The sequence below is a fragment of the Meles meles genome, chromosome 13 (genome assembly GCF_922984935.1).
Source record: "Meles meles chromosome 13, mMelMel3.1 paternal haplotype, whole genome shotgun sequence".
Lineage (NCBI taxonomy): Eukaryota > Metazoa > Chordata > Mammalia > Carnivora > Mustelidae > Meles > Meles meles.
The window spans coordinates 86,195,244-86,221,635 of record NC_060078.1 but is presented as its reverse complement, the minus strand read 5'-3'; the positions used below and the strand labels follow the sequence as shown (position 1 = coordinate 86,221,635).

Sequence of the window (26,392 nt, the reverse complement as noted above, 5' to 3'; positions counted from 1 at the left end):
TCCCCTCCGCGGAAGGAGTGTTGGTTTTGTTTTGTGCAGCGGCGTGGCTGGCCCCGTGGGTCTCCCATCCTTCGGACCTGCCTTCCTGACCCCCAGAGCAGCCCGGGGATACTTTCTGGTCTTAAAGTTGCCTGTCGGCGACTCTGTTGTATCCGTGCCGGCTTAGGTTTTGTGTAGAGACTAGTAAGTTGAAAGAGGAGCTGCGCCATTTATTTTATTTGTTGAAAATGTCTTTTAGATATTTGCATCTTCTGGTTTGTTTTTCTGTTTGTATGTGATCACATACAGCAAGCGGACCACATCCCCAGCCATGCGCTGTTCGCTGACTGCGTAAAATCGTGTCGTTCACTCACTCACTCTTTCTTTCATTTGTCCATCACTCTGCCGCGCATTGACGCCTGCTGTATGCCAAGCGCAGCAGTGGGTCCTGAAGAAGTCGAAGGTCTTCAGGTCTGGGGTGGGGTGGGGCAGGGGGACACGATCATCGCGGATGCTCATGGCGCCAGAGCCAATGCCACGTGAACATGGGAAAGATAAGAGGCGCCAGATCCACGCAAAGTGGTGGACGTTGGCGAGACGGGAGGGTGGGCACCGCCGGAAGGACGCAATCTAGGACAGGACAGCGCCGGCCAGAACCCAAGCACACTGCCTTCTGTGTGGGGAGTGGCCAGGGCCCAGGTCAGCTGGATGCAGGAATCACCCCACAGGATGTCCCTGGTGACCTTGCCCGGGCTCCGCCCTGCCCCTCCCTGCAGGCAGGCGCCAGGGCTGCTCTTCTTTGCTTCCTCTGACTCCTCACGCGTGAGGCTGGACCGCTCCCTTCAGCAAGGCTCTGGTGGTCTTTATGTCCCTCCGGTCCTTCCTCAGAGCCAAGGTCTGCTTGTGGGGGGGTCTTGTCCCAGGGAGAAGGCTTTGGAGGGGAGCAGAGGAGACAATTCCAGCCCCACAAAATGAAGTGGCTTGAAACCCACTTGAAACTCCATGGGTTCCAAACCCATTCTTCTTCTCCGTGACGTCCAAGGCAGGTTTGCCCACATGTGTGACTGCGTAGCAGGCCTCTCCTGAGGGAGAATGTCACCATCCTTCCTGAGGAGTCTGGGCAGCTGCTCTCCCACAGGCTGTGGGCTCAGGCTTCGGAGGAGCCCGGGAGGACACACCCTCAATCAGGGTGACTTGCTCTTGAAGCAACCTTCGCTGCACGGCCAGGGGCTGCTTTGGCAGTCTTCAAGCTCGCAGACGCTCCTCCAGGGCTGATCTTGTGGATACCCGCATCGCTCCTGGTGCTGGGAAGATGCTCAGGCTTTGTGCTCGGGAGCTCACCTCACGCCTCCCCCCTCCCAGCCTCTGCTGCGCCCGGGGAGGACGAGGCCACTTCTGAATCTTTTATTCATAGACTCTTCATGAAGCAGGCTCTCAGGGGACATGCACAACAGCATGAGCGATGTTATTTAAAAGCATCTTGCCACTTGATAGTAAAAGTGGAATTATTCTTGTGGTGCAACCCATCAATCTCGAAATATGGGTTTTTAATGCTTTTTCCTATGGAAGGTCAAGTTTGAATGAAATACCAGGAGTGGCAGCCTTGCCGGCTGGTGGCAGCTTTGCTTTATGCTCTTCCTTAAGGGGTACGAATGCGGATTCTCCTTCTGAGCATGTCGTTCAGGAGAAGGCCTTTCAGACACAGCAGGAACGCGCTCCCAAGAGTAGAGAGGTTCTGCAGTACCCGCTGAAGCTGCTTCTCGAAAAAGTGGAAATTCAAGGGGATGAGAGCTGGGCCCTCTTCAGAGCACGCTGCTTTTGTCAGCCATGGGGACGGGGTCTTCTGCTCGGCAAATGGAAGCACCTCAGCTCGAGTCGTTTTGGTTAAAATTGATTGGAAAAGGGAGATGACCCATGGAGTAGGGCAGGTGTCTGATTTGTGCAAAGTCATGCCTATCTTTTCATTGAATTAGCAATGGGGAGTCTTAGGGACCTGTTTGCTAACCTCCGCTTTGTTCCTTGTCAAGCGGAGGGCAGAGAGACAGAGCCCCGGGGACGGAGGAGGACAGCTTTTAAGGAGAAGGCTCCCAAAGCGGTCCACGTTGCTCCTGTCTCAGGCGTGTGGGGCTGGTGGGGGTGTGCGTACTACCAGATCTGTATCGTGTTGGCTGTCTCGAGGACGGCCTATCGACTTGGCTTCAAGGTTTTCTTTTTCTGCTATTTTCTCATCCTACGGCACTGGGTCTCAGCGTTGACAGATTCCGCTTATGGGATATTTGCCAATGTTTGGATCATTTTTTGATGATCGGGACTTGCAGGATTGCTACTGGTGTCCATGAGGAAAGGTTAGGGATGCAGCCAGACACCCTGCAATGGCCAGGACAGCCCCAGCCACAGAGAGTGAGGTAGCCCGAAGGACTTCACACCCTTAACAGCTTCCCTGACATAGACACCGCCGGTCTTCAGTGCTTTCTCGTGCACCTGCCACTTCTGTATTTCAGAACACTTTCATCACCTCAGAAAGAACCTCCCGATATTTAGCTATTATTCCTCTATCGCAATACCCTCCAGCCTTGAGAAACCACCAGCCTGTTTCCCGTCTCTACATGCTTGCCTATTCTGGACCCGTCATAAGATTGAATCGTGCGATGTGTGATCTCTCGTGTCTGGCTTCTTTCTCTCCGCACCGTGCCTTCACAGTTCACCCATGTTGTAGCAGGTGTCCGTGTTTCATGCCTGCTTGTGGCCAACGTTCCATTGCATGGTAAGTTATGCTTGTATGTCCGTTCCGCGGCCGATGGGTATTTGGGCTGCTTTTGCCTGCCTAACTAATTCTTGGCAGAGGGGCAAAAATGATTCAAGGGAGGAAAGAGATCTTTCAACAGGTGGGGCTAGAACGACTGGAATCAACAGGCAATTCAAACAACAACAAAATGACCTAATTGTCACGTGTTATGTGAAAATCAATTCAAAATGAATTATGGACTCAATGCAAAACATGAACCTTGAAACTCTTAGGAAGGAACAAAAGAACATAGGATTAAAAATCTGATATCTAGGACCAGGCTAAGAGTTCCAGACTTGACCCCAAACCTATTACCTACAAAGGGGGGGGGGGATTGAAAAAACAGATATCAAAATGAAAATATCTTGCTCTACGAAAGACGTTGTTCGCCGGATGACAAGAGAAGGTAAAGATGGAGAAAACGTGCTTACAAACCATCAGTCCAGCAAAGGGTTGTCTCAAATAGACGAAGAGCCCTGGAGACCCAATGGTGTGAAAAGAACCCCGCTGACGATGGGCGGAGACACGAGGAGGATGTGACTGAAGACGGTGGGCAGGTGGCGAGAACACAGGGAGAGAAGCTCGACTTTACTACCAAGTCAGCCTACTGACTTCACCTCTGCCGGAATGACTTTTCTTTCCAAGTCACAACACCAAATGCTGGTGAGGATAAGGAGAAACCGGATTTTTCGTACAGGAACGTACAAGAGTAAAGCCCTTCTGACAAACATTTGTGTTAGGGTCCGTGATCAAAGGAACGAGACTGACACAAAGCGAAAATCAAGCAAAGCTTTATTTTGCGCCATGCATCAGAAACCAAACTGCATCAGAAACCAAACTGACCAGTAGGTGCCCGAGTCTTGCTGGGGACCACCGCCTCCCAGTCACTGGGGGCCCTCCTGGAGGCTCCCTGCCCCACCCTCACCGTACCACTGGCCCACTCCCGGCGAGGCTGCACCGTTGGTACCTGAGAGGCTGCTCCTGTTGGCGGCACTGCCCGAGGCGGCGTGGCTGCTTGCGGCGGCGCTGCTGCTGTTGCTGCTGCTGATGCTCCAGCTCAGGGCGGCGTCGCTTGTGGTGGCGCCGCTGCCGCTGCCGCTGCCACTCTGGTGCATGGGGCGGTGCTGCTCGCGGTGGCGCCGCGGCCGCTGCTGCTCTTGCTAAAAAAAAAAAAACAAAACAAAACCTCCTCCCTGCAGCCTCACAGACCATCTTTTATAGAGGTGGTTGAGCCCGGCCCACACACAGGTGGCCAATCGGATTTCAACCTACCACAGTTAGTATATGCACACCCCTCTGACTGAATATGGCTGTCTGGCCTGGCCCGCCCCTACATCCAGGGTTTGCAAGTAACTTCCTTTTGCTAACCAGGCCCCTACAATTTGATAGCTTCTTTGAACGAAACGATCACTACCCAGAAATCGCATTTCTGGGCACTCATCTCGGGGAAACACCAACATGTCTAGGGAAGGACTCACGCGTTAGTGTTTGTGGAGGCATCCTTCAGCCTAGACAAAACCACGAAGTCATCCGGCGGCCTTCAGTGGGTAAATCATGACACAAACCGTGGTCTGTTCTCACCACGAACTACTACTGAGCAGCTGGAAAGAAGGAACGTTAATGTGCGCGACAACCCGGGCCGATGCGCAGACCATCGCACCGAATGACCCACACCCGCCACAAAGGTTCCTGCCATGTGATTCTGTCTGTGCCACAACCCTGAAAGGACGCAGTCGTGCAAATGGAGAGGACATGAGTGTGCCCCGGGAGTCAAGGACGTGGTGGGAATGGCGTCGAAGAGGATGTGGCCGGAAGGACAGTGTGCGGGGTCCCTGGGACAGCGAAGTGTTCTGTTTCTTGATCACAGCCGGACTGAACGCTGTACGACCATTTTGCAGGACGTTACTATTGGGGGACTGGGTAAAGGTACAGAGAATCTCTCTGTGTTACTTCTCACAACTGAGTGTGAATCAACAGTGACCTCAGACAAAAGTTTAATTTCGCAAAGCATAAAACAAGTGTCTCTATCTTTTACCTATGTTTCTGTGAGATAAATTCGCAGATAGTACAATGCACATATCTTGAGGGCAGAATTTGATGAGTTTTGATAAATGTTTGCACCCATGTAACCCCACCCACCGGGGATATAGAACACGTTCGTCCCCGAAGAGTTTTGTTCAAGTCAGTCCCCATCGCTATGGTAACCACTGCCCCAATTTCTTTCACTGAAGATTATTTTTGCCTGTCCTTGGATTTCGTTTAAAAAAAAAAAAGGAATTAAGTATGCATTCTCTGATGCCGGGCTTCTCTCAGTCAACGTGATGTCTCCAGTACGATCAACATTGCAGACATCAGGAACTCACGCTCTCTTATTGCTGAGCAGTAATCAACTGTTCGAATACGCTGAAGTGTGTTGTCCAGTATTGGTGGACTTTTGGGATGTCTCCAGTTTGAGGCCACGATGACTAAATGTACTAAGACATTTCGTGCAAGTGTTCTTATAGACTTTTTAAAAGAGTTTATTTATTTATGGACAGAGAGAGCAGGAGCAGGGGAAGGGGCAGACGGAGAAGCAGACTCCAGGCTGAGCAGGGAGCCCGGGGCAGGCTCCATCCCGGGACACCGGGATCAGGACCTGAGCGGGAGGCAGATGCTCAACCAACCCAGGGGCCCACTACAGCCATGTTTATATGTATCTCAGCTGGAAATTGAGGGTCCTGCCACCAAGGTTCCCATAAAAGAACCCAGTGAACAGAGCTGCAGACTAGTGGGGCCACCAACGAACGTCCTTCTCTGCAGTGTGCGAAGCCTGGTTACTCCACGGCCTCACCATACCTGCGATGGTCAGTTTGGTTTGTTTCTCAGTTAATTCTAGCTGTCCTGGGGATGTGTGCCACGTATCTCCCTTGGGTCTTAATTTGCATTTTCCGGGTTCTTCATGACGTTGGGTGACTGTTCAGAGCTTGCTGACCTTTAGTGAGCATCAGGGGTGCGTATATTTTATTCTGTGAATTGTGTAGTCAGCCTTTCTTACTGGGTGGTCATCCTCCCTGTTACAAACGCACGGGAGTTCTCCATGCATTTGCATACTCTGCACCGTTTGTCAGACAAATGTGCTATGAATGTTTTTCTTCCAGTTTCTGGTTTGCTTCTTACATTTTCCTCATGGTGTCTTTTGAAGAGCAGAAGTTTAAATTTGTCCTGTTGTGTTTCATACTTTCATCAAGGAGTTCCAAAGCCATTTGTGGAAAGGACTTCTGAATAGTCTCCCAACTGACTGGCGTGTTACGTCCGACCATATTCGCCCTTTCCACAGGTGGATGTACTTGAGGATTCACTTCCTATGCTCTATTAAAAAATGACTTCGATTATTCTGATTGCATTAAAATTATACGTCAGTGTGGGAAACTGACAGCTTTAACTTGTGGACTCTTCATATCCATACATATGGTTTATCCACTTTTTAAGATTTTCCTCAATGTCTCAACAAAGTTACATGATTTTACCCGTAAAGAAATTACACATTATTTGTGCGAGTACTCGCAGAACTTCATCATTTTTATTACTATTTTAAATATTACATATTTTAAGTTTTACATTCTACTTGCATGTATTATGGAAATGCAAACTACTTCTTAAGATATTGATTTTTAAAAAACTGCCAGTCTATTTTTATTCTTTTAGTATTTGCTCTGAAAAATCCCAACATGCATATTTAATTTAACAAAGTCAAAATTTAGTAAGTATCTTTATTTCTTTCCAGATAGACATGCCATTTTTTTGTCCATTGTGTTATTCCTGACCTAATTTTTAGCTCCCCCTATTACACATTTACGGTGTATTGTCGGGTGGGGACCACGTACATTCTGCCCCCACGTCCAGGCTTCCTCCGCTCACTGTTGCTGCTGGCGTCTCAGACCTTCCTTCGGGGACCACTTGTTTTCTCTCTCCAGAACCTCGTCATAACTCCTGATACTGAGGGTCTGTTGCAGGAAATGCTCTCAGATTTTATTGGCTTCCACAGAGCGTCATTCTGCCCTCGCTCTGTGTTCCACGGATGCTGGGTCCTGTGTTCCCCATTCATCAATCTCCGTGGTCTTGTTCATTTCTTGGGCACCAGAGTCATCGGGCTGTTTCACCTGCCGCTAAGGGAGATGAGAAGTGTCAGACCTCCCCACAATGGCTACCACGTTGTCTATTTAAAAGTCTGCTCGTGTTGATTTTATGTATCCTGAGTGTCTGTGACTAGGTTCCTGCACCCTTGGAGCTCTTCTACTTACTGTTCATCATCTGCCCCTCTGGGGTCCTGTTTCTCGTCTCGTAGTACTCTTTGACACCTGCGCACCGAGACTCGCTATTTCCTGGCTCGTGCTCACATGCAGGGCTGCCCTGGTACCGGTGAGACCCTGGGCAAATATTTCATATGGGGTCTTGTCTATGGAAATAGCTTGATTTTTCAAAAAGATTGTATTTATTTATTTGTAGATCACAAGTAGGCAGAGAGGCAGGCAGAGAGAGAGGAGGAAGCAGGCTCCCCGCTGAGCAGAGAGTCCGATGTGGGACTCATACCAGGACCCTGAGATCATGACCTGAGCTGAAGGCAGAGGCTTAACCCACTGAGCGCCCCAGATGCCCAGGAAATAACTTGATTTTTAAAATGCATTGGAAGTCCGCAGGCCCATTTGAGGTGCTGTGATGTGTCCATGAAGGTTTTGAGCTGTGGGCGGACAAGAGGGACCCGTGTGCTGGTCAGCAGTCACAAATTTAGATGCTCGGTCATTTCGAGACACCATCTCTTCCTGGTCAGGGGTGGGACTGTCCCCTTTGTGTGATTTATTGACACATGCGTCATTCCTGGCCAACTTCGTATCTCCCAGTAGGAGGAACAGAGAGCAGCACTGGTCTGAGCCACGGAGCCCCGCCGATTGCAGCATGTGCCTGGCGCCCTACACATCTCTCCTCCTGCGTGTGCATGAGACGCGGCTACATCGTTACTCGGGAAGCCGTCCGGTCCTGCGGCCGGTCAGAACATGCTCCAGGGTCCCCTTGGTGATGGCCACACATGCAGGAACTGCGCTCGCATCCCTCGCACTTCCAGAGCTGGGACTCGTGACTCCGTGAGTTCTGGACACTGTCTGCCCTTGATCCGCCGAATATCGCCTCCCCTCTCTTCTCTTCCTTCTGCCCCTTTCTAGAAAGGACTCTTGCAAGAGACACGCTAGCCTTTCCCCCCATATCCTCTGAACTCCACGGGCGGCTTTCAGGACCCCGGGATCCTCCTCTCTCCAGTCATTTCTGTCCTCAGTGTGGTCTATGCTGCTTTTTAATCCACATCCCCCTGGACAGTGAGTTTTTTCTCTAAAAGAGTCAATAAATCAATGTACAAATTCACCTCATTGTCTTTATAATCTTCTCATTCTTTAGGTGCAAATTTAGGACAGTATTTTAAACTATTTTAAAATCGTTTCTACAGAATGAATTACAATATTTAAATATATATATTTTTTTTCTTGGGGCTGATCTTTCCATTTCAATGTCTTTCCTCCGACCGCAGTCACGATGACTTCTTTCCTCGCAGGCTGCCTGCCCCGGGGGCGCCTTTGATCTCCTTCTGAGGCTGGTCTCCGCCGGCTGGACTTCTAGTGTCTTCTTGGAGAGTTGCCAGTCCTTGCTGCCAGGTGCCCGTGGCCACCTCCCTTCACGGGCCACTTCTGATCTTCGTTTTGTCACGTGGGTGCTGTGAATGCCGACTGCAGCCTGTGGGAGGACAGTCCGAGGTTATCAATTTCCAGAGGACACATTTCCTCCCGACAGCTGACCTTAAGTACACGGCGGGCACGTTGCTGCCTCCTCGTGAGGGATGCCCTTCCTGGCTCGCATGGAGGCCGTCACCCTCTTGGGGTGTCTGCCACCCCTCCCTGGCCTCTGGGGCCACAGCACCAGGGACATGGACGTCCCCGCGGGCAGTGAACGTCCGGTCAGATGACAGCTGCAGCTTCGTCCCATCACCATTTTGGGTTCTCTTGTCATTTTCGCCATCTCAGGTTTTCCGCTACTTGTTCTTTTATTACCCAATTCAGCCTTGTATTTTTCTAAAGTTTCAATCATACTTTTTTCAGTGTTTCACGTGAGAAACTTCGTCCGCGGCATAGTGTCCGTAAGAGTCTTATTCAGCCAGCGCATCCGTGAGCACTGGCCGATTGTGTCCTGGTTCTGAGAAGGTGACATGTGCCGCTTCTAGTCTAGAGATCTTGGCTGCAGAAGGAAGCGGGTGGCGGAGGACTCAGGACCGGCCAGCACCCTGTCTCCCGCCTCGGGAGTGCCCCGCAGTGGCTGTTGGGTGAGGACAACGAGCTGGGAGCCAGGGATGAGTAGGACCATGTTTCCATCCATCACAAGAGAACGCACGAGGGGTGACAGGTGGCGCTCGGACCGAGCCCGTGGGTGAGGGCCAGAGCTGTGCAAGACAGCTGGGTGGCAGCCGGTGAGCCGAGCTGGGACAGCGCTGGGGACGCTGCCTCGGGAGGTTGTGCAAGTCGGCACGGGCGCAGGAAATCCCATCTCTTGTCCTGAGCAGTCAGGAGCAGGCGTCTTGCCCACTTAGGTAGATGCAGGGCCACAGTGGGGTTCAGGCCCTGGGCAGCTCACCTGACCTGCCGCACCCCAGTGTCCTCACCCCAGGGCAGGTGCTCTGGGTGTCAAGGTGAGCTGAGTAGGACATGGAGTGTGGGCCTGGGAGCCCGGCCCCCACCGTCTCATTATTAGCGCAGGAAAATCCACCCGCTTCACCTGCCACAGGCTAATGGGCTGCTTCCGGGCAGGCTGAGGACCTCCGGCCCCATGTGCCCCTCCAGAGGCCTGTGGACGTCTGAGTGTCGCGGTGGCCCCAGGAACCTTGGACGTCAGCCGCTCCTGGCCAGCATTGCTAAGGCAGAGGGCTCCCACCTCGTGTGATTACTTGACTTCTGCAACGCCAGCCGCCACGCCGGCACAGACAGCAGGTGGGGAGAGGCTGAGGGAGGTGGGGAGGCCCTCGACGGAGACCCGAGCTGGCGCAGCTGAGCCAGGAGACTCAGGCTTTGGCTGGCTCAGGCAGGACTGGGACGTTTCCTGGAGGACAGCCCTCTCCTTCCCCAAACCAGTCTGTCCATCTGTAACGGGTCTTCGTCTTGCTGGTGCAAGACAGACTGTGGGCCAAGGGACCAGGACCCTGGTCCTGACTCGGCTGCTGGAAGGATCTCAGGTGCCCCGGGCCTGCCTTGGGGGAGCAGCGGGAACTTGGTGGGATGGATCAGGGGCTCTGGCAACTGCGGGTGGGCTTGGGAGGCCCATGTGTGTGCAGCACCTGCTCGCCCCAGAGCCCAGTCTGCGGCAGCGTCTGGAAGGATCCTGTGTCCCAGCCTGGGTGTGGTTCCGGAATGTGCGGTCCCTGTCTAGTCACGTGCAAAGAGTTCTCCTTTTGGAATGAAGGCCTGGGGGGCCAATATGCCTCACTCGGCCAGGTTTATTTCACTTTACTTTAAATTAAATTAAATTAATTTAATTCAATTTCGCATTTTTCCTCTGACTTCGGAGGAAGGTGTCCCTTTTGAGGCCCCAGAAGGGTGTTGGGACAGGCCCACCCGCACCTGGCGCAGGGCCCCCAGACAGCCCAGGGCGTCAGGGCTGGGTGAATGCCCGAGGCTTCTGCTCCATGACCACATCGTGCAAGAAGGTCCCTCAGGCGACACCAGCTGCTTGCAGTCCTCGAACAGTTCATGTGATTCCGGAACGGAGTGTAGGGGTTTTGTACGTGCCGCTCTGCTCCGAATTCCGTCCCCAGGCCTCCCAGACTCACAGGCTGGAACCCTACCCCCGGCGCGATAGCACTTGAGGATGAGGCCTTGGGGAGGGCTTAGGCTCGCCGAGGTCATCGGGGGGACAGGATGGGATCGTGCCCTTGTTAGGGTTCCACCACAGCTGGCTTGCTTCTGCTCTCGGCCCCCCGGAACTGGGAGAAATAAGGTTTTATGGATAAGTGCCCCGGCTCGGGCGTTCTGTGGTAGCAGCTGAGACAACCGAAGACGCATGCGTATTTTCTCACCGAGCCGCTGTTTCCACGGTTCTGGGCAGTGGGGACACAGCCGAGACAAGGGAAGTGAGGACCAGCGTCCGCGCTGCTGGACCCAGGAAGCCCGAGGACTACACCAGCCACTGGCAAGCATCTTCCTCAGTTTGCTTCTGAGGGAGCCCCGCTAAGTCGTGTGACCTGCGTCTGTCTTCCATTTGGGAACTGACCCAAGGGAGGTGGCAGGACCTGCCCAAAGTCCCATGGCCCCCGAGACACACGGAGACTGGGCTCAGGAGATGCCACACTTGGAGGGGGCGATCGACTCCATCCAATCCTCTCTCATATGCAGACCCCGGAGGTCCAGTGATGTCTGGGCTTGGCCGGGGGGACACCCGGGAGCAGAATCTGTGTGACCTACTCCGGGGAACTGGAGTTGGGACCTTGGGCTGCCTGCCCGCAGCCCCCACAGACAGATTATGGGAGGGCGGCCTGGTGGCAAGACCGCAGCTCTGCGAAGTCGCTCTCACCTGCCGGACCTTGGGGCAGCCCCAGGAGCTCACAGAGCGGCTTGCTAGCTGCACGATGGCCCGGCTGCCTCTCCGCCAGCAGCCCTGGGGAGGCCTCACTCTCAGAGTCAGGGGTTCGTGTCTGTGCCTCTGTTCCACCACTGACCTCTTTAAATAATCCAAATCTGTGCCCTGTCTAATTCTGAACTTGGAAAAAGGTCAGAAGTCTGATGCCCCAGAGACTGGTCCCAAAGCAAGTGAATTTCACCATATTTGTTAAGGAGCAGGAAGAGTCAGAGAGAAGGTTAAATGGCAGAATTTGCTGAATACACAGAATTATTTAAGTTAGCGTTTCGGGGGGGGACCCTAACTGTGAAACTCTGATTTTTTTCTTGCCCTGAACTCTTGTATCAAGGTGAAAAATATTAAGACACTCAATGGTGCAGACAGCACGTTTAGACTTTCCTCCTTTTTTTCCCCGCTGTAATATAATTTATTACTGAGAACCGAGGATTTGGATTTGAAGGATTAAGGTCGCCGGGTTCAGAGTTGTCCTCTCTTGGGGATGGGAGCTGCTTGCCCAAACCGAACCGCGCAGAAAGGCTGCGGGCCGGACGCTCCCGAGGGGAAGGGGAGAGCGGAGCCGGGCGAGGAGGCCGAGGAGGGACGCGTCCACCTGGCCGGAGCACCAGGAGCACGGCCGGCTCGCTGGACAGCCCCCCCCTCCCCGCCCTGCGTGCTAGGGCTGTCGCCCCGCAGACGGACCACTCGGTTCCCGCCGCCCCACGAAACTGCGTCCGGGGCGAACTCGGCGCTGCCAGCCCGGAGCCGGCGCGGTCCGCCTGCACAACTGGGCGCGCTCGGGCACCTGCGGGAAGACGCTGCGCTGCCTGCGCGCCCGCAGCCTCCGCTCCCTGGGAAGCTCCTTGTTCCGGAGCCTCTAAGGCCCTGTGCTCAGACCCTGCGCTGCGGAGCTGGGAGCTGCTCCACGGACCCTGGCCGGACTGCGAGGGGCGAGCCTGGGGCCCCTGAGGCTGTCGAGCTGCGCGAGGAACCGGGCCCAGCGCGCCAGCGGCTCCAGCTCCTCTCCCGCTAGGAGGGGGCGCGCGGGGCTTCCCCTTCACCTGTGACCTTGTGCTCCCGGCTGTGCCCCCGCAGTCGGACTGTGTTCAAGCGCACTGGGTACTGTACGTTCTCCCCAGGTCAGACCAGGCCGCTTCTCCTCCTGAGTTACTTCCAGTTAGCGGAAATGTTGTCACAGGTGTCCCAGCCGCGGCCCCTCTCAGCAGGCAGCGGGCGGCAAGGCCACAGCGCGATTAGGCCGAGTGGCCGCCACGCGTGCCTCTCCACCGGGACGCGGATGCTGGGGATCCCCACCCCCTCCCCTGCCCTCCGTAAGGCATGTGCGGGAGGAGCACGTCCTGTCGGACAGGTTGGAGCGGGGTCCACGCAGGGTCCTCAGCTGGTGTGAGCTGAGCGCGCTTCCAGAGGACAAAATAAAACGATACCTACGGCGAGCGTCGGTGCCAGCAATGGGGGCCGCTTGGCTGTCGTTGTTGGGTCGGGCTTTGCCGTGCCGCTGCAAACAGTTTTGTGTCTCCAAAGCCCACAGACCATGCCACCAGATGCCACCAAATGTGTGCCAAGAATGAGGCAGAGACATCGCTCCGCTCGTGAGAATGCATCGACCTGTGTCTCTGCCCCTGCCTCCTCACGGTAAGTGCCTGCTTAATGACAGTGGAAGGCTGAAGACACCCATCCCCTCCACAGCAGCGGGGGCTGCCAGATGGCAGGGGCGCGGCAGAGGGCACAGGAAGGGGCCGGGAGTTCTGGTGGGGGGCAGGAGAGACCCCCAACACTGTGAGGAGCCTGTCCAGGGAGTGCCCTGCCAGTCCCACAGTCTCTGACTACCTGCCTTTTCAGGGCATCCCGGTCCAAAGAGCAGAAAGAGGGGACGAGTGTGGCCTGAGAACGCACAGCCAGTCCCCGCTCCTCCTTTCTGCTCTGCAGACCAGAGCCTGCAGGAGCTCCTTCGGCCGCTGACCAGGACCTGCTGCTCTGGAGAACCCATGCTCGGTGCTGTCACTTTATGAGGGACGCTACCTCTCTCCCTGTCATTCTCCAGAGCTCGATTCCCTGAGCTGCCTCTGTGTGATCTCAGGAAGTCACCTCTCTGGGTAGACTAATCAGGCATGTGGCTGGGTGACAGCCCCCTCCCCTCTGCTTGCACACGACCTTCACAGCCCTGGCTGTGTCACTGTCTGTCATGTGGGACGTGGCCATTCGGCAGATCTCCAAATCCAGCAGAGGCTCAGGAATGGGGCATCCGGCCTGGGTCTTCTGTTCCCTGGGCACTGGCTAGTGTCCCCCAACCTGCTGAGGGAGGGAAGAAAGAAGAGCATCGGGTCCTGCCATCCCCGGGATGGGCAGCTGACCCGGCAGGTTTACGTGCGTCAGGACCCAGCATGGGTGTGGACCTGGGGACCTGCCCTGGGGAGGATGGAGGCTGGGGGCACAGGGAGAGCAGCCGGGCTCTCACCTTGCCCTAGACGCCAGGGAACAAGCCTCCAGCAACCATATGGGGCTCTGGATTCCCAACAGTCTCCCTCTGTTCTTCATGCCTCTTCCCGCTCCGTTATGTGGGATCACGTATGTCAGAGATGGGTGAATGGATGGATGGATGCATGGATGGGTAAGTAGATTTTTGTAACATCCTGCTACAACATCCCTGTCATCCCACAATGGGCTACTGAGTTCTCACTAGGGCACAGGTTCCTTCCCTCTTAAAGATCCTCAGTGTGGGATTTGCTCTGCTGTTGGGAAGCCGGCTCCCCTAAGAATTTCTAATAATATGGAGAAATGTTCGTACTCTGAAGTTGAGTGAAAAATAAGATTTAATATTATATATAGCACAGGCTGAATTAAAACTTTCTTTATAAGGTACAATTTAATATAAAATGCAGTATTATAAGGGCGCCTGAGTGACTCAGTTGGTGAAGCACCTGTTTTTGGCTCAGTCCTGAGTCCGGGGTCCTGGGCTCCTTGCTCAGCGGGGAGTCTGCTTCTGCCTCGCCCTCTGACCTCCCTCCTGCCTCTGCGCATGCTCCTATGAGCCCACGCGCTCACAAATAAATAAATCAATACAATATTTTAAAAATGCAATATTATAGGATGCGCTCTGTGAGATACACAATCATGTTATCTATCTATCTATCTATCTATCTATCTATATATATATAGAGAGAGAGATGAGCAGGACAAAATGCTATGGAAAGGCTATGGAAGGGACGTCAAGGAAAAGTTCACACTCTTTTCCTCTGAGTGGGCGTATTTGTTGTGCTCTCCTGTTTTCTAGATATTCCAGGGCGACACATTTACAGTAAAACATGTCACAGTACCCTTTATCAAGCCCACTCCTGCCCATCCACGATGGCTTAAGGTCACTGCCCTGCCCGCCTGGGTTTACCTCTCTGTTTTTTAGGGAGTTTCATTCCCCAGCATGTGACCTGGTGAGCGGCCTCACCTCCCCACTCTGTGCTCCCCTGGGGTGACCCCACGCCCATCCCTAACCCCAGGTACTGTGGGCTGACCCCAGTTCTGCACCCCAACCACAACTCTGCTCCCGAACTCCTGCTGAGTTTCCAGCTGAGATAGCGCATCTGTCTGGGTGTCCCACGGAGGCTTCAAAGCCATCGAGCCTGTGTCCGCACGGCCGGCCACCCCTGAAGTCCTTGCCTCTAGACCTGGGCTCAGCTGCAGAATCTCCCACGTTCGCCAGAGCCTGGGGAGCCACTCCTGCAGCCTCTCTTTCTGACGCCTCACTGAGTCAGGCACCACGCTGCCAGTCCCCCTCCCGGAGCCACTAGGCTCCCGCGGTGGCGGCGGCTTTCCTGGCCTCCCCCCAGGGCCTCCTCCTGTCACAGTTGGCGGGTGTTCAGGAGGGAAGGACTAAGTGGCGTCCGCGCTAGGGTGGGGGGAGACTCATTTTAACTCTGCAGGCCTGGAAGAGACTACTCTCATCTGTCTCGTATTTTTGGATTCTATTAGCTTTTACTTAGAAAAACAGAGTAAAATAACTTGGAATAAAAAGAAAAACCTTTTACAGCCTGCAAAATCTTATTTCATTGATCTCTCCCTAATGCCCAACATTATTTTTTCCTGAAAGGTGATAAACAATTCAGAACTCATTCGCGTACGTCAATGGCTCACGTGTTTTTTCTGGTGTGGGTCTCCTCTTGCCTGCTAGTCTCATCTTAGCTGCAAATTTCTGCTGGTTTCCCCTGAATAACATGAACTTAAGGTTGTTTTTCTTGGTTAGAAGAACTTGAACCTAACTGTGTATAAAACCCTTTCTAAAGAAGACTTCTCACCCAGAAAATGGGCCTGATTTGTGGGGTGCTAGCCATGTGCCCTGCCCTGGGCTGACCTGCTGGGAGGCACTGCCAGAAAGTAGACGTGCACACCAGTAGTGCTGGTCTACCTGGCCCAGAAGCCTTCCTTTGCTGACGGGCGGTCCCCTGATTTCTGGTCCTCAAGGAGAGCTTCCTGCTTTAAGAGAGTCCTTTAAATCCCCACTGGGGTTAGTGTGTCTACACGTTGAGTGGAGAGTATGGGGGGAACCTTGAGATGAATCTGATTGAAACAAGAAATGGAAGTTGGAGACGAGCCCATCTCCTGCACCCCCTCACATCAGTTCATTTACTAGTGGAAATCACTCCGCGTGTGTGTTGTCCTAGACCATGTCTGTAGAATTCACACAGTACAAGAAAACATTCAAGGCATCGTAATAAATGAACCCAGTGAAGCCCATGGCGAGAAATAGCCAAGGAGTCTGGGCTACTTTGCGGTTATTCGAGCGAACAGCCGTGATTTTCCAGCTCTCATTCAGAGATGAGCAGTTGTCCAAGGCACCGTGCACTTAGGACCCTGGAATGCCCAGGGAGAGAGTAAATCACCAGGGGACAAACGCCCGCTTGAGTAGAACCACTCCAAGGGCAGTGCTGTGAAGCAGTGGGGCAAGATTCCTCCCCAAGTGCCTGCTGAAGCACCCACAGATGATGCTGATGGCTAAACCTGCCCTCCCAGGAGCTGGGGGTCAGTGGAAGCGGCCATCTGCCCCAAAGGAGGCATGCAAGCCATACACTGCCACCAACGGTCCCCAGTCTCCAGTCCCCAAGGGAGCAAGGGGGGCAAACACTCGGCTTCAAACAGGACCCTTTAAGAGGTCCACATTAGTTTGCTGGAAGACGCCTGCCCCGGAACCCTAGTCCAGCTGTGACCATCGAGATCAAGACACTGGGATCCCCCGTGCATGCACGGCCTGATATATGCACATGAATTAAGGGCTTAAGCTGAATAGTAACAGCCTCTAATCTGTAGAGCTTTCTGATTTTAGGTGAGAAAAAACAAAATCTTGCCAGTACTTTTGCATCAAAGAGAAAGCTAAAGTTGCTAATTGAAAACTGGTTTGCACGGAGGAAAGCATGGGGATGCCAGCTATGTAAATTAGCATATGCCCGGATCTACAAGAAATCATGCCAGGCCAGGAGGAAATTAAGCAAATTAGGACGAATACACAAGGCTAGAAGCAAACCGAAAGCACCCTGGTGCTCTAGCTGGTCTCAGGGGGGTGCTCCGCAGACCAGTTCAGAGGTGATGAGATAAGGCGTTTGGGGAGTCCCAGCTGTGCCTGTGGGTGTAGGCGGGTGGGGGCATGTTATGCTGTCCCTCCAGGTCAGGGGGAGCTTTTCATACATGCCCTGAATGCATACACCCTAATTCCGTCCCCCCTTTCTGCTTTCGGGGGCAAGAAGCCCCTTCATCCAGTGCTGCAGAGTAGCACAGGCCCCTCTAACTGGCGCTGGGCTGCTCTGGCTCAATGACCTAAGCAATAGATTGTAGATTGTCTCAGGAGCCGCCCAGGGCTGGACTAGGTCTCAGAGCCGCTGCCACCAGCCGGGATTATGATCACACCGAGGTGAAGGGGACCGCGCTCCAAGAAGCCTGGGTCTGCGGCACGAGGTGGGCCCGAGCGGCTGCGACGCGCCGCCTGGCGGTGACCGCGTGTCACTGGCGCTGTACCTGCTCACTCTGCAGGCGGGGGCTGTGCTGCGGGCTGAGCGAGGGTCCTGGGAGCGAGGGATCCGTCCTCAGTCCCAGGCAGCTCAGGCTGCACAGCAGAAGCCGCTTGCGGTGGGTAAAGGAGGGGCACAGTCCTGTGCCTGGGAGAGTCTAGGACCAGCTCCTAGTGCGATCCTGGGGCCATCGTGTGCAAAGGACCAGAGGCGGCCTGCCCGCTGCGTGCTAGTGGGGCGTGGAGTAGGGGCAGCCGGGGCAGAGGACCTGCCGGCGGGTCAAGGAAGTGCTGGGCAGATTTTCCCAAGACGGGATCTGCCCGCGCCCAGTGGCGATGGACGCCCCCCCGGCGTCGGGTCTGCAGCCAGCATCCCCTCGGGGCCCTGAGACTTGGCCCTGCGTAAGCCAGGCAAAGGGCGGCTGGCCCCGTGCCAGCCCGCGCCCCCAGCCCCGCCCGGCGGCAGGACGTGCCCGGCTCCCGCGCCGCCGCCTTGGCCTCCGCTCGCCGCCGCGCTTGCATTCGGCTCCCGGGTCCGGCCGAGCTCGCGGCCCCTCCGTGCGCACCGTCCGCGCGAGCCAGCGGCCTCCCGCGCGGCCCCGGAGCCGGGGGCGCGATTCGCGGGATCCCGGCCCGCGCGCCCGCGCCCCGGAGCCGCCCGCCCTCGCCGCCTCTGGGGTCCGGGCGGGGGCTGGGGGCGGCGGGCGCCCGGCGGCCGCGGGAGGAGGCGGGAGCGGACAGCAGCCGCCCGGAGTCGGGGGGCGCGCGGGCCCGGCTGGCCCGGGAGGCGGCGGCGGCGGCGGCGCGGCGGCCGCGCTCGGAGGGGCGGGCGGCGGGCGGGAGGAGGGGCTCTCCGCGCGGGGCAGGGGCGGAGCGAGCGGCCGCGCCGCGGAACCAAGTGAGTTGGCTCCGGAGCCCGCGCCGCCGCCGGCCCGCACCTCGGGCGCCCGCCGCCCCCGCCGCCCGCGCCGCCGCCGCCCGCGCGGGGATGCAGGATGCTGGTGGGCGCCAGGCTCCAGCGGCGGCGGCGGCAGCTGCAGCAGCAGCCCCGGCGGCGGCAGCCTCTCCTCTGGCCGATGAACGCAGACCCGCCGCCGCCGCCGCCGCCCTGGGTTTGGATGGTTCCCGGCTCGGCCGGGCTGCTCCGGCTGGGCGCCGGGGTCGCGCCCCCGCCCGTGCTGCTCGCCGCGGCGCAGCCCCCCGCCGGCCCGCTGCTCCCGGGGCTGCCCGGCTGGCAAGCCCCCGGCGAGCCCCTGCTGCCGCTGCTGCCGCTGCCCTCTGCGCCAGACCACGGCGCCGCCGCCGCCGCCGTGCACCACTACCCCTTGCTCCACGGGCAGGTAACGTGTCCCCGGCCCCGGGATCCGGGGGTCGCCGGCCGCCCCCGCACCCCGCTCCATCCCCTGGGCGCGGCCCTCTCGTGGCCCCCGGGCGGCTCTGGCCCTGTGGCTCGCGCCCTGCCCTCCCCGCGGTGGTGCTCGGCTCCTCGAGCCATCAGGGCGCAGCCTGGCAGCCATGCATCGGCAACAAAGTTCATGCTTCGACGTCCCGCTCTGCCTCTCGGCAGTTTTCGCGGCACGTCCTCGAGGCCCCCGGCCGGGTGCTGGGGAGTCCGCGCCCCAGGGCCAGAGCTGGGACCGCCCTGGCCGCAACTTTCGCCCGGGCCGGGGTCGCTGTCCAGAGCGCGGTGCTGAAGTAGCGGCCGCTGGAGCCCCTCGTTGCAGCCCCGTTCTGTGGCTGACTTATCGCCGAGAAGTTAATACTTTTACAGTCTCTGCCAGACTTGAAAAGCAAGCTGGGAATCAATAGCTATTTCTGATTCTGATCTGGCCTCCCCCCCCCTTTTTTTCTTTTTCTTTTTTCTTTTTTTTTCTTTTAGAATAGACTCAGCACAATGCTTAAGAGAATTCAAACCAATGGAAGCCGGCAAGGAAATCCTGCCTTTAATACTGAGAAATATTGCGGGCGGTTTTCCCTCCCACCTAGGTCAGCCTGAGTCCACTAAATTAGCTAATGCCATATTGCACTCTGGAAGAGTTTGGGGTTTAAAACGTGGAATTAAAAAGAAAAAGTGACTGTACCTTTGATTAATGGTGCAACAGAGCAGGGCAGGCTGGTTTTGGCAAGACCCATTGTTTGCTGTCTAACTATGCAGATGCATTTAAATCAGGGAATAACATGTATTTTATTCCAAAGATTGTCCTCATTAGCATATTCAAATGAGTGGTGTGTTAGAATACATCATTTAATTAATTTAATTCCAATATTATCTTGTGAGCTTTTCAAAAAGATGTTGTTAAACTCCTCCTAAATTGGTTTTCAGACTTAACGATAGATCACATATAAGGTGCCGGATATCACATTTTGATGTGTGATGCTGTTCATATTGGGTTTTATTGAATAAACGTCGGTCGCTTTTTCCGTGTTTCGAAAAGGTTGTCATATCAGCGTCCTACCACTAGAGGTATATAAAGTCAAGGAACTACAGTGTTTTTCAGTAGAGAGCACTGCGTGTGTGTGTGTGTGTGTGTGTGTGTGAATTTAAACAGAAAATCTAAAAAAACCTTATCTCTTCAATATTTTGTGCTACATATTTTCTATTCAATAACAATATTAAGAACCGGAAGAATATTTTCACATTAACAGGAAGATCAAAGAAGCTTTTACGATTTTAAAACAAATAGATATCAAAGTGTTCCATACCACCAAACAATAATCTTATTAGTTCTCCACTGATGACGACTCAGTTATTTAAATTAGAGAGACTGTCTCCTAAATTGTCTGCCCCCCTTCAATGTTGCTGTTCTGTTCTGTGCGTTGGGTCTTCAGTTGTCTGATAAGCTCACTTACATTTTCTTTGCCTTGGAGTGTATTTGCATTTGTGATCTTGGGAAACTTTGAATCCTAACCCCTGAGCTAATTTTATTTTGAAACTATTAGCTGTGTTAGTTTTTAAATGATAAGTGTAATTAATATAAGAATTTGTGTTGAAAGCATTATCATAAAATAGAGCTTCCTACTTGCTTGTGAAAAGAATTCAAGAATTATAGAAGGAATACCCAGCATTTCATCTCTCCATTGTGGTTTCTCATTATCTCAGGGTAGAAACCCATTTCTTACCATATTCTTATGGCTTCGTGCTTAGAAATTCTTTCCTAGTATCGAAGAATGCAATGTTGGTGATGCTTTGTGATGATTCTAATATGAAAATTTTATACATTTTTAAAATTTGTGAATATTTATGGTTTTTCTTCACTGTTGAAAGGAGGAATTTCTCTCCTAATCGAATACATACATTTTAAAATTATTTTCTTAAAGCAGCTATCCCAATATCTTGTGGTACAAAGTAGTTGATATGTTTATGCTAATGAGCACTCCCTTGTGTTTTCTTGGGTTTCAGTGGCTGTGCAGTGGCCATTCTCCATCCATTGGACTCTCTCCCTCTTCCACTGTGGAGCTGGTGCCCGTTTTCCCACACATCTGCCCATCTGTTCTTCCACCCCCTGTTGGGAAAAGTTGGCTAGACAAAAGGATGCCCAGTTGTAAGGTAAAATGCAAGTAGTTTAATTAGATGAATGGACCATTGATTATTAATTTGTTGGGCATTTCCATAACAGCAGCAAACATTGTGTGTTTTCTAATTGCAATATCTAGGTCTAGAGATAAATCTTTTCAGAATAAGGTCAGTCTGTTCAAAAACACCAGCAGAGGTGTGGGGGGGGGTTCTTTTGTTTTAACTGAAAAATTTGGATTCCATGGAGCCATATAAAGTTTCTACTTCTGAATCAGAATCCACTTGAAAATTTTTTTTCAGTTTTTAGATCTGTAAGCATTGATCAAAATCTAGTCTTAAACATTGTATAATTTAAGTATCAATTTTATGAGGATTTTATGAGGTTTTTCTTGTGGTTACTGCTTTAAGTGTTCATCTTTCTGATGATTTATCTTAGCTTTTGGATTCAAATTTAAGGGCCACACTGTGTTTACTTGAAAACTAAAGGCAAGTAATATGGTGACTTTCCTACAGCACGCTATTTACCTCACTGAGGGATTCTTCCGTTTGTAGACTGGCTGCTAGGCTCAGTTAGGCACATCAGTGGTAGAAGACCGGCCCAGGAGACTTCATCTAGAAGGTGACTGGTGTTGGCACCATGGATCTTTAGGGTTTAGGATGATGCCTTTGAGGGTCCCACTTACAGCATCCCCAGTATTTGATCAATGTCAGAAAGAGAACTATTTTATAGCAGGGCTTAGCTTTTATTACGTGTCTTGTCTTATGTGTTATCCTCGCTTTATTTTTGGACAGATCTTTTTTAATAATTCCTTTGCTCTGGACTCAACGTGGATATATCCTGAGGAGTCAAGGTTGTTCCGTGGGCATGAAAAGCCTCATCTGTTGGCAAACCAAGTCGCCCTGTCTCTGTCCAGACCAGCTCCTGCCTCCTGGCCTCTTCCCACGGGGCTGTTAACTCCTCAGCTGATACCAGGTTGGTGCCCCGATACATATTATTTTTTGTTTCTGCTTTAGTCATAAGCTAGTTTTAGATATGAAAACTATATTTGTCATTTTAGTGAAATGATTATTTCATGTAACTTTTTTTCATGAGCATGATTCCTTTTTATAAAGAAATCAGGTGTTGAGTGGCTCATTCGTCATGTTTTTAGACTGTGGAATCTGTTTTTAAGATGAAGGTACAGCTGAGGGGATTTTGATAGAATCCTGGTTCTCAGTGCCCAGTTTTTAGGCTCGGGCTGAGTCTTCTGCTCTTAAAAGGAGTATTCATGGACCAGACAGGTCATTGCCCGCACATTCCTCGTGTGGGGTAGGGCTCATGTGGCCAAGCTCCCTGGTCTGCAGGACGGGGCACCTGCAAGACGTTTGTGAGTTTTGCCTGCATGCTGGGGGTGATATTGGGAAGGGCCTATAAAAATATACTGTTTGGAAGATGGATTTTGTTCTATCTTTGGAGCCTAGTGGCCTGAAAGAACATTTGTCCTGGAACAGACTCTCAGGAAATAATCTCTGGATGAAAGATTGTATAATAAACCTATGTAGCAACAGGAGAATAAAATCGTCTTATGAATTTTTAAATTGATTTTTAAAATCACCTTAACATAGATCATAGTATAAAAGCGAGCCTTGTCCATGCCAAGATGATCTTGCAACGTTTTCCATTATGGAATATTTTATGACTTCAGAATTACATTATCTTCTTGTAATCTCCTACCTACCAAGCTTTTCTCAACGTGCGTCTGTAAAATTCAGTAACAAGGACGTGTTCCTGTGGATAACACCGTGCTGGTTTAGGACATGTATTTATTTCCTTCTCCCTCTGTCTACCTTACATGTTCTAGTTTGCTAGAGACCTTGTTTAGAGCAGCTCAACTATTCGTGTTTGTCACAGGCTTTGATGGTTCTTGACTGAAACTTACCTTCTGTCCTTGTAGTGGTGCATTACTGAGTCATTAAAATCTGAATACATATCATGCATACATTTATAAGCATTTTAGGCTAAGATGGTCCTGTTTCCTATTTAACTCAATGACCATACAGGATGATCAGATTACACGTATCACATAAGAACTCCATGACTTCAGCTGGCTCACGTACCATCCTTGAGTTTCACAGAGACATTTCTCAGTATACCTGCTCCTCTTCTTAGAAAACCCTTCCTGTGGGGGCACCTGGGAGGCTCAGTGGTCAAGAGTCTGCCTTTGGCTCAGGTCATGATCCCAGCGTCCTGTGCTTGAGCCCTACATTGGGCTCCCTGCTCCTCAGGAAGCACATTCTCCCTCTCCCACTGCCCCTGCTTGTGCTCCCTCTCTCACTGTGTCTCTCGCTGTCAAATAGGTAAATAAATAAATAAATCTTAAAAAAAAAAAAAAGAAAACCTTTACTATGAACATGCTAAATATATAGTGAAGGACGCTAGTGGCAACTAACAGATTTTCTCTTGCATGGATATGGTTTATTGTGTGGCCAAAACCTCATACTTTCTTCAAAGCAGATTTATGTTTATTTTACCTTTGACTTTTGATTACTCTATTTTCAAGGACAAAAAAAAAATAATATTTCTCACTAACAGGGTTGTTAATAGAATAATCACTCTGACCTGGTCCACTATCTGCAAAATCTCTGCTTCTATTTTTCCCTGTTGTTGTTTTGAACTTATAACCCATAAGAATATAGGACTTACACTTTTACTCGTCTTTTGGAGGAAAAATGTGTCTGTTCCTATAGGTAGTTTAATAATAGTTAAATGCATGTGTTTGAGATGGGAATTTCCAAACTTTGTGACGATTTTGATTTTTTAAATACATTTCAGAATTTTTAGGAACTACTGTTGTGGAAAGCAGGTGTTAAATGCCCTGTGTACAAACAAGGTATTGAGGGGGTGGCTTGTGGGTTACCAACTGCTTAACAGTTGGTAACTGTTGGTTACCAGAAGCAGGGAAGAGAGCTCGTAATTGCAGAAGGCAAAGTCAGCTCCAGGTCAGCTAACAAAGAAAACACGTCGTTGTAGGTTCACCAGAGTTAAGAAAATAAAAATGCATTGAACCATGTTCCAGGTCAAGTTTCAGAATACTGGTAAAAGTAATCATGAAAGGGGAGCTTGGGCAGCCCAGCTGCTTGAGCAGCGGGCTCTGGATTTCAGCTCAGTTCATGATCTTGGGGTCATAAGATCAAGCACTAGGTCAGACTCCCTGCTGGGCGCAGCAACTGCTTAGGATTCTCCCTCTCTCTGCCCCTCTCCCACCCCACCACCTGCTCACCCACTCAGGATATCTCCCTCTCTCTCTCAAAAATTGCTATTAAATTTTATATCCTATTATGGATCAATAAATTTAGATATCACATTTATTTTTATTATATAGTTATACATTTAAAATATAAAATATTGCATATCTTATATTAATATATCACGTATAAATATGTCGTATAGTTGATTTTTTAGGTTGATCAATCTTGTTGCACATTGTTCTGTTCGTAAGTAAATGGCGTTATATCATAGATATGTTTTATTGATCTGATTTCAATCAATCAAAGGAGCACCATCAGAGCTCCAAAAGAACCGGAAGAATGAGTCAAATCCCCTCATTTTAAATAGGTTTAGTGAGTGAAGCTCACTTTCCTTTCTTGGGTGGGTAGTAATTTTGTGTAATAATCACTTTTGGAGTCATGTTTTGTATGCAGGACAAGGTCAGTATGGGCCATGAGCGCCAAAGTTAAGACATAGATAGCAGCTGTGACTAATCACGCCGTTTGTCGAACTGGATTAGATGTAGAACCAGGCAGGGATGGCGGTGTTGGGTGGCCTTGGAGACTCATGTTAATATCTCACAGCCCGATGTGTTGTTGGGTAGCTGACTGCACAGCAACAGGGTCTCATGTAATATTAGCATAGCTGTGAATTTCGATAAGTCATCTGAAGCCTAATAAATATTATAAAGGACCTAACTTCATCTTGATCTATATTAGACTCACTTATATTGAAGGTACTAGGGATGCTCTGCCATCATATGCAAATCTGAAAAAAGCACATTGGCTACTTTTCATCCTGGAAACTAATGGTTAATGTCATACTCTTGCTTCATGCCCTGGACCACGCTCCTGCCAGCCATGCAGGGTGCTGGGAAGGAGGTCATGCTCCAGTGGGGAACAGGCAAGTCGGAAGATGATATCACACAACATGGATCTTTTATGCTCTCTGTAAACCTTTGAGGAGAGTCTTAGGATGGGGATCATCAGGAGAGGGCCCACCCCCGGAGGGGCGGTGATGGCACCTGAAACACAGCTCCAAGACTTAGCAGAACTTGAATAGGGTGAGAGAGGGGAATGGGATTCCAAACAAAGGGCATAGAATGTGCCAAGAGACAAACACATGAGAAATGTGTCTGGTCATCACACGTGGCTGAGTGTGGCCACACCACAGAAGAAGATGGAGAGGGGCAGGGGGCAGGGGTGGGGCAGCAAGTGTGAGCCCCGTTATCCCACTGGAAGTGGTGTGTATGTAAGCCCTGGCTCTTTACAGAGTGTTGTGGAATTTTCCCTCTTTCCTTGGCTCCGGATCCATGGTTCCTTCAGCAAAGTGGAGCAGAGCAGACACAGAGAAGACAGCGTTTTTCTCATTGAAAAGTAAATCTAAGCATTTTAAAAATATGCAAAGTTACAGCTGTACTAGAAACTTAAGTCTCTAATGAATAATTTAGCGGTTTTTTAAGGAATTATCCCTAATTACAGTATGAATGGGTTGAATTGAGAAATAAGCCAGGACTCACACATCCCCAGATTTCAGAAATTGATTCAAGGCAAGACTGCTGGGAGGGAGAGTCAGCGGGCCACCCTCACAGATGCACTCTTCTCTTGAGGAGCTCCCCCACACTTAGGTCTGTGTCTTTGCTTTCTCTCTTCCACCGACATCCCCTTTCTCCCATGCAACAGGGGGAGCCTGTCTTCCCAGCGAGGAGAGGGGTTGCACCACATCTCAGGACACAAGGGTGACAGCAAGCAGAAGAGGAGACAGGGCCAGTGTGGAAACGATGCTTCCTATGGAGTCTCTGCACCGTACTTGTAAAAATGAGAACTTCTGGGTCCCTCAAGCTGCTCAGAAAGAAAATTACTTAGATTCAGGGTATCAAGCAATGGGAGGTTCTGTCCAGTAAAGATGCATGAAATAGTAGTTTGGTGGAATGTGGAGATTTGTCTAAATGTTGTCTGTACAACCTTGCCCTTTAGCTTAAAATCAAAGAACCTGATTCTACCAACACCTTGGTGGGAAAAAACCCAAATCGACTTCATTCAAAGATGACCAGTGAGAGAGTGTGAGAGAGAGAGAGAGAGAGAAGTGATGGAAGATGAGGCAGTGTGCCTGAGCATGTTCTCCTTCGTAAAAGATTCATTTATTCAAAAGACGTGGAGGAGAAACAAACCTAGGAACAGATTCTTGTATGGGAACTGGTAAACATGTTGGATAAATCAACATTTGGTTTACCTTATT

General features: G+C 51.7%; 1 protein-coding gene across 1 annotated transcript in view; it reads left to right on the top strand.

Annotated features, from left to right (window-relative positions):
- The first annotated feature begins 18,388 nt into the window (after positions 1-18,388).
- The window catches only part of TCERG1L (transcription elongation regulator 1 like), a 172,398-nt gene continuing 164,394 nt past the window's right edge, over positions 18,389-26,392 (top strand). The window contains exons 1-3 of the mRNA XM_046027910.1: positions 18,389-18,733; positions 20,794-20,940; positions 21,700-21,880. Coding sequence (XP_045883866.1) covers positions 18,389-18,733; positions 20,794-20,940; positions 21,700-21,880 — 673 coding nt within the window. The remainder of the gene's footprint in view (positions 18,734-20,793; positions 20,941-21,699; positions 21,881-26,392) is intronic.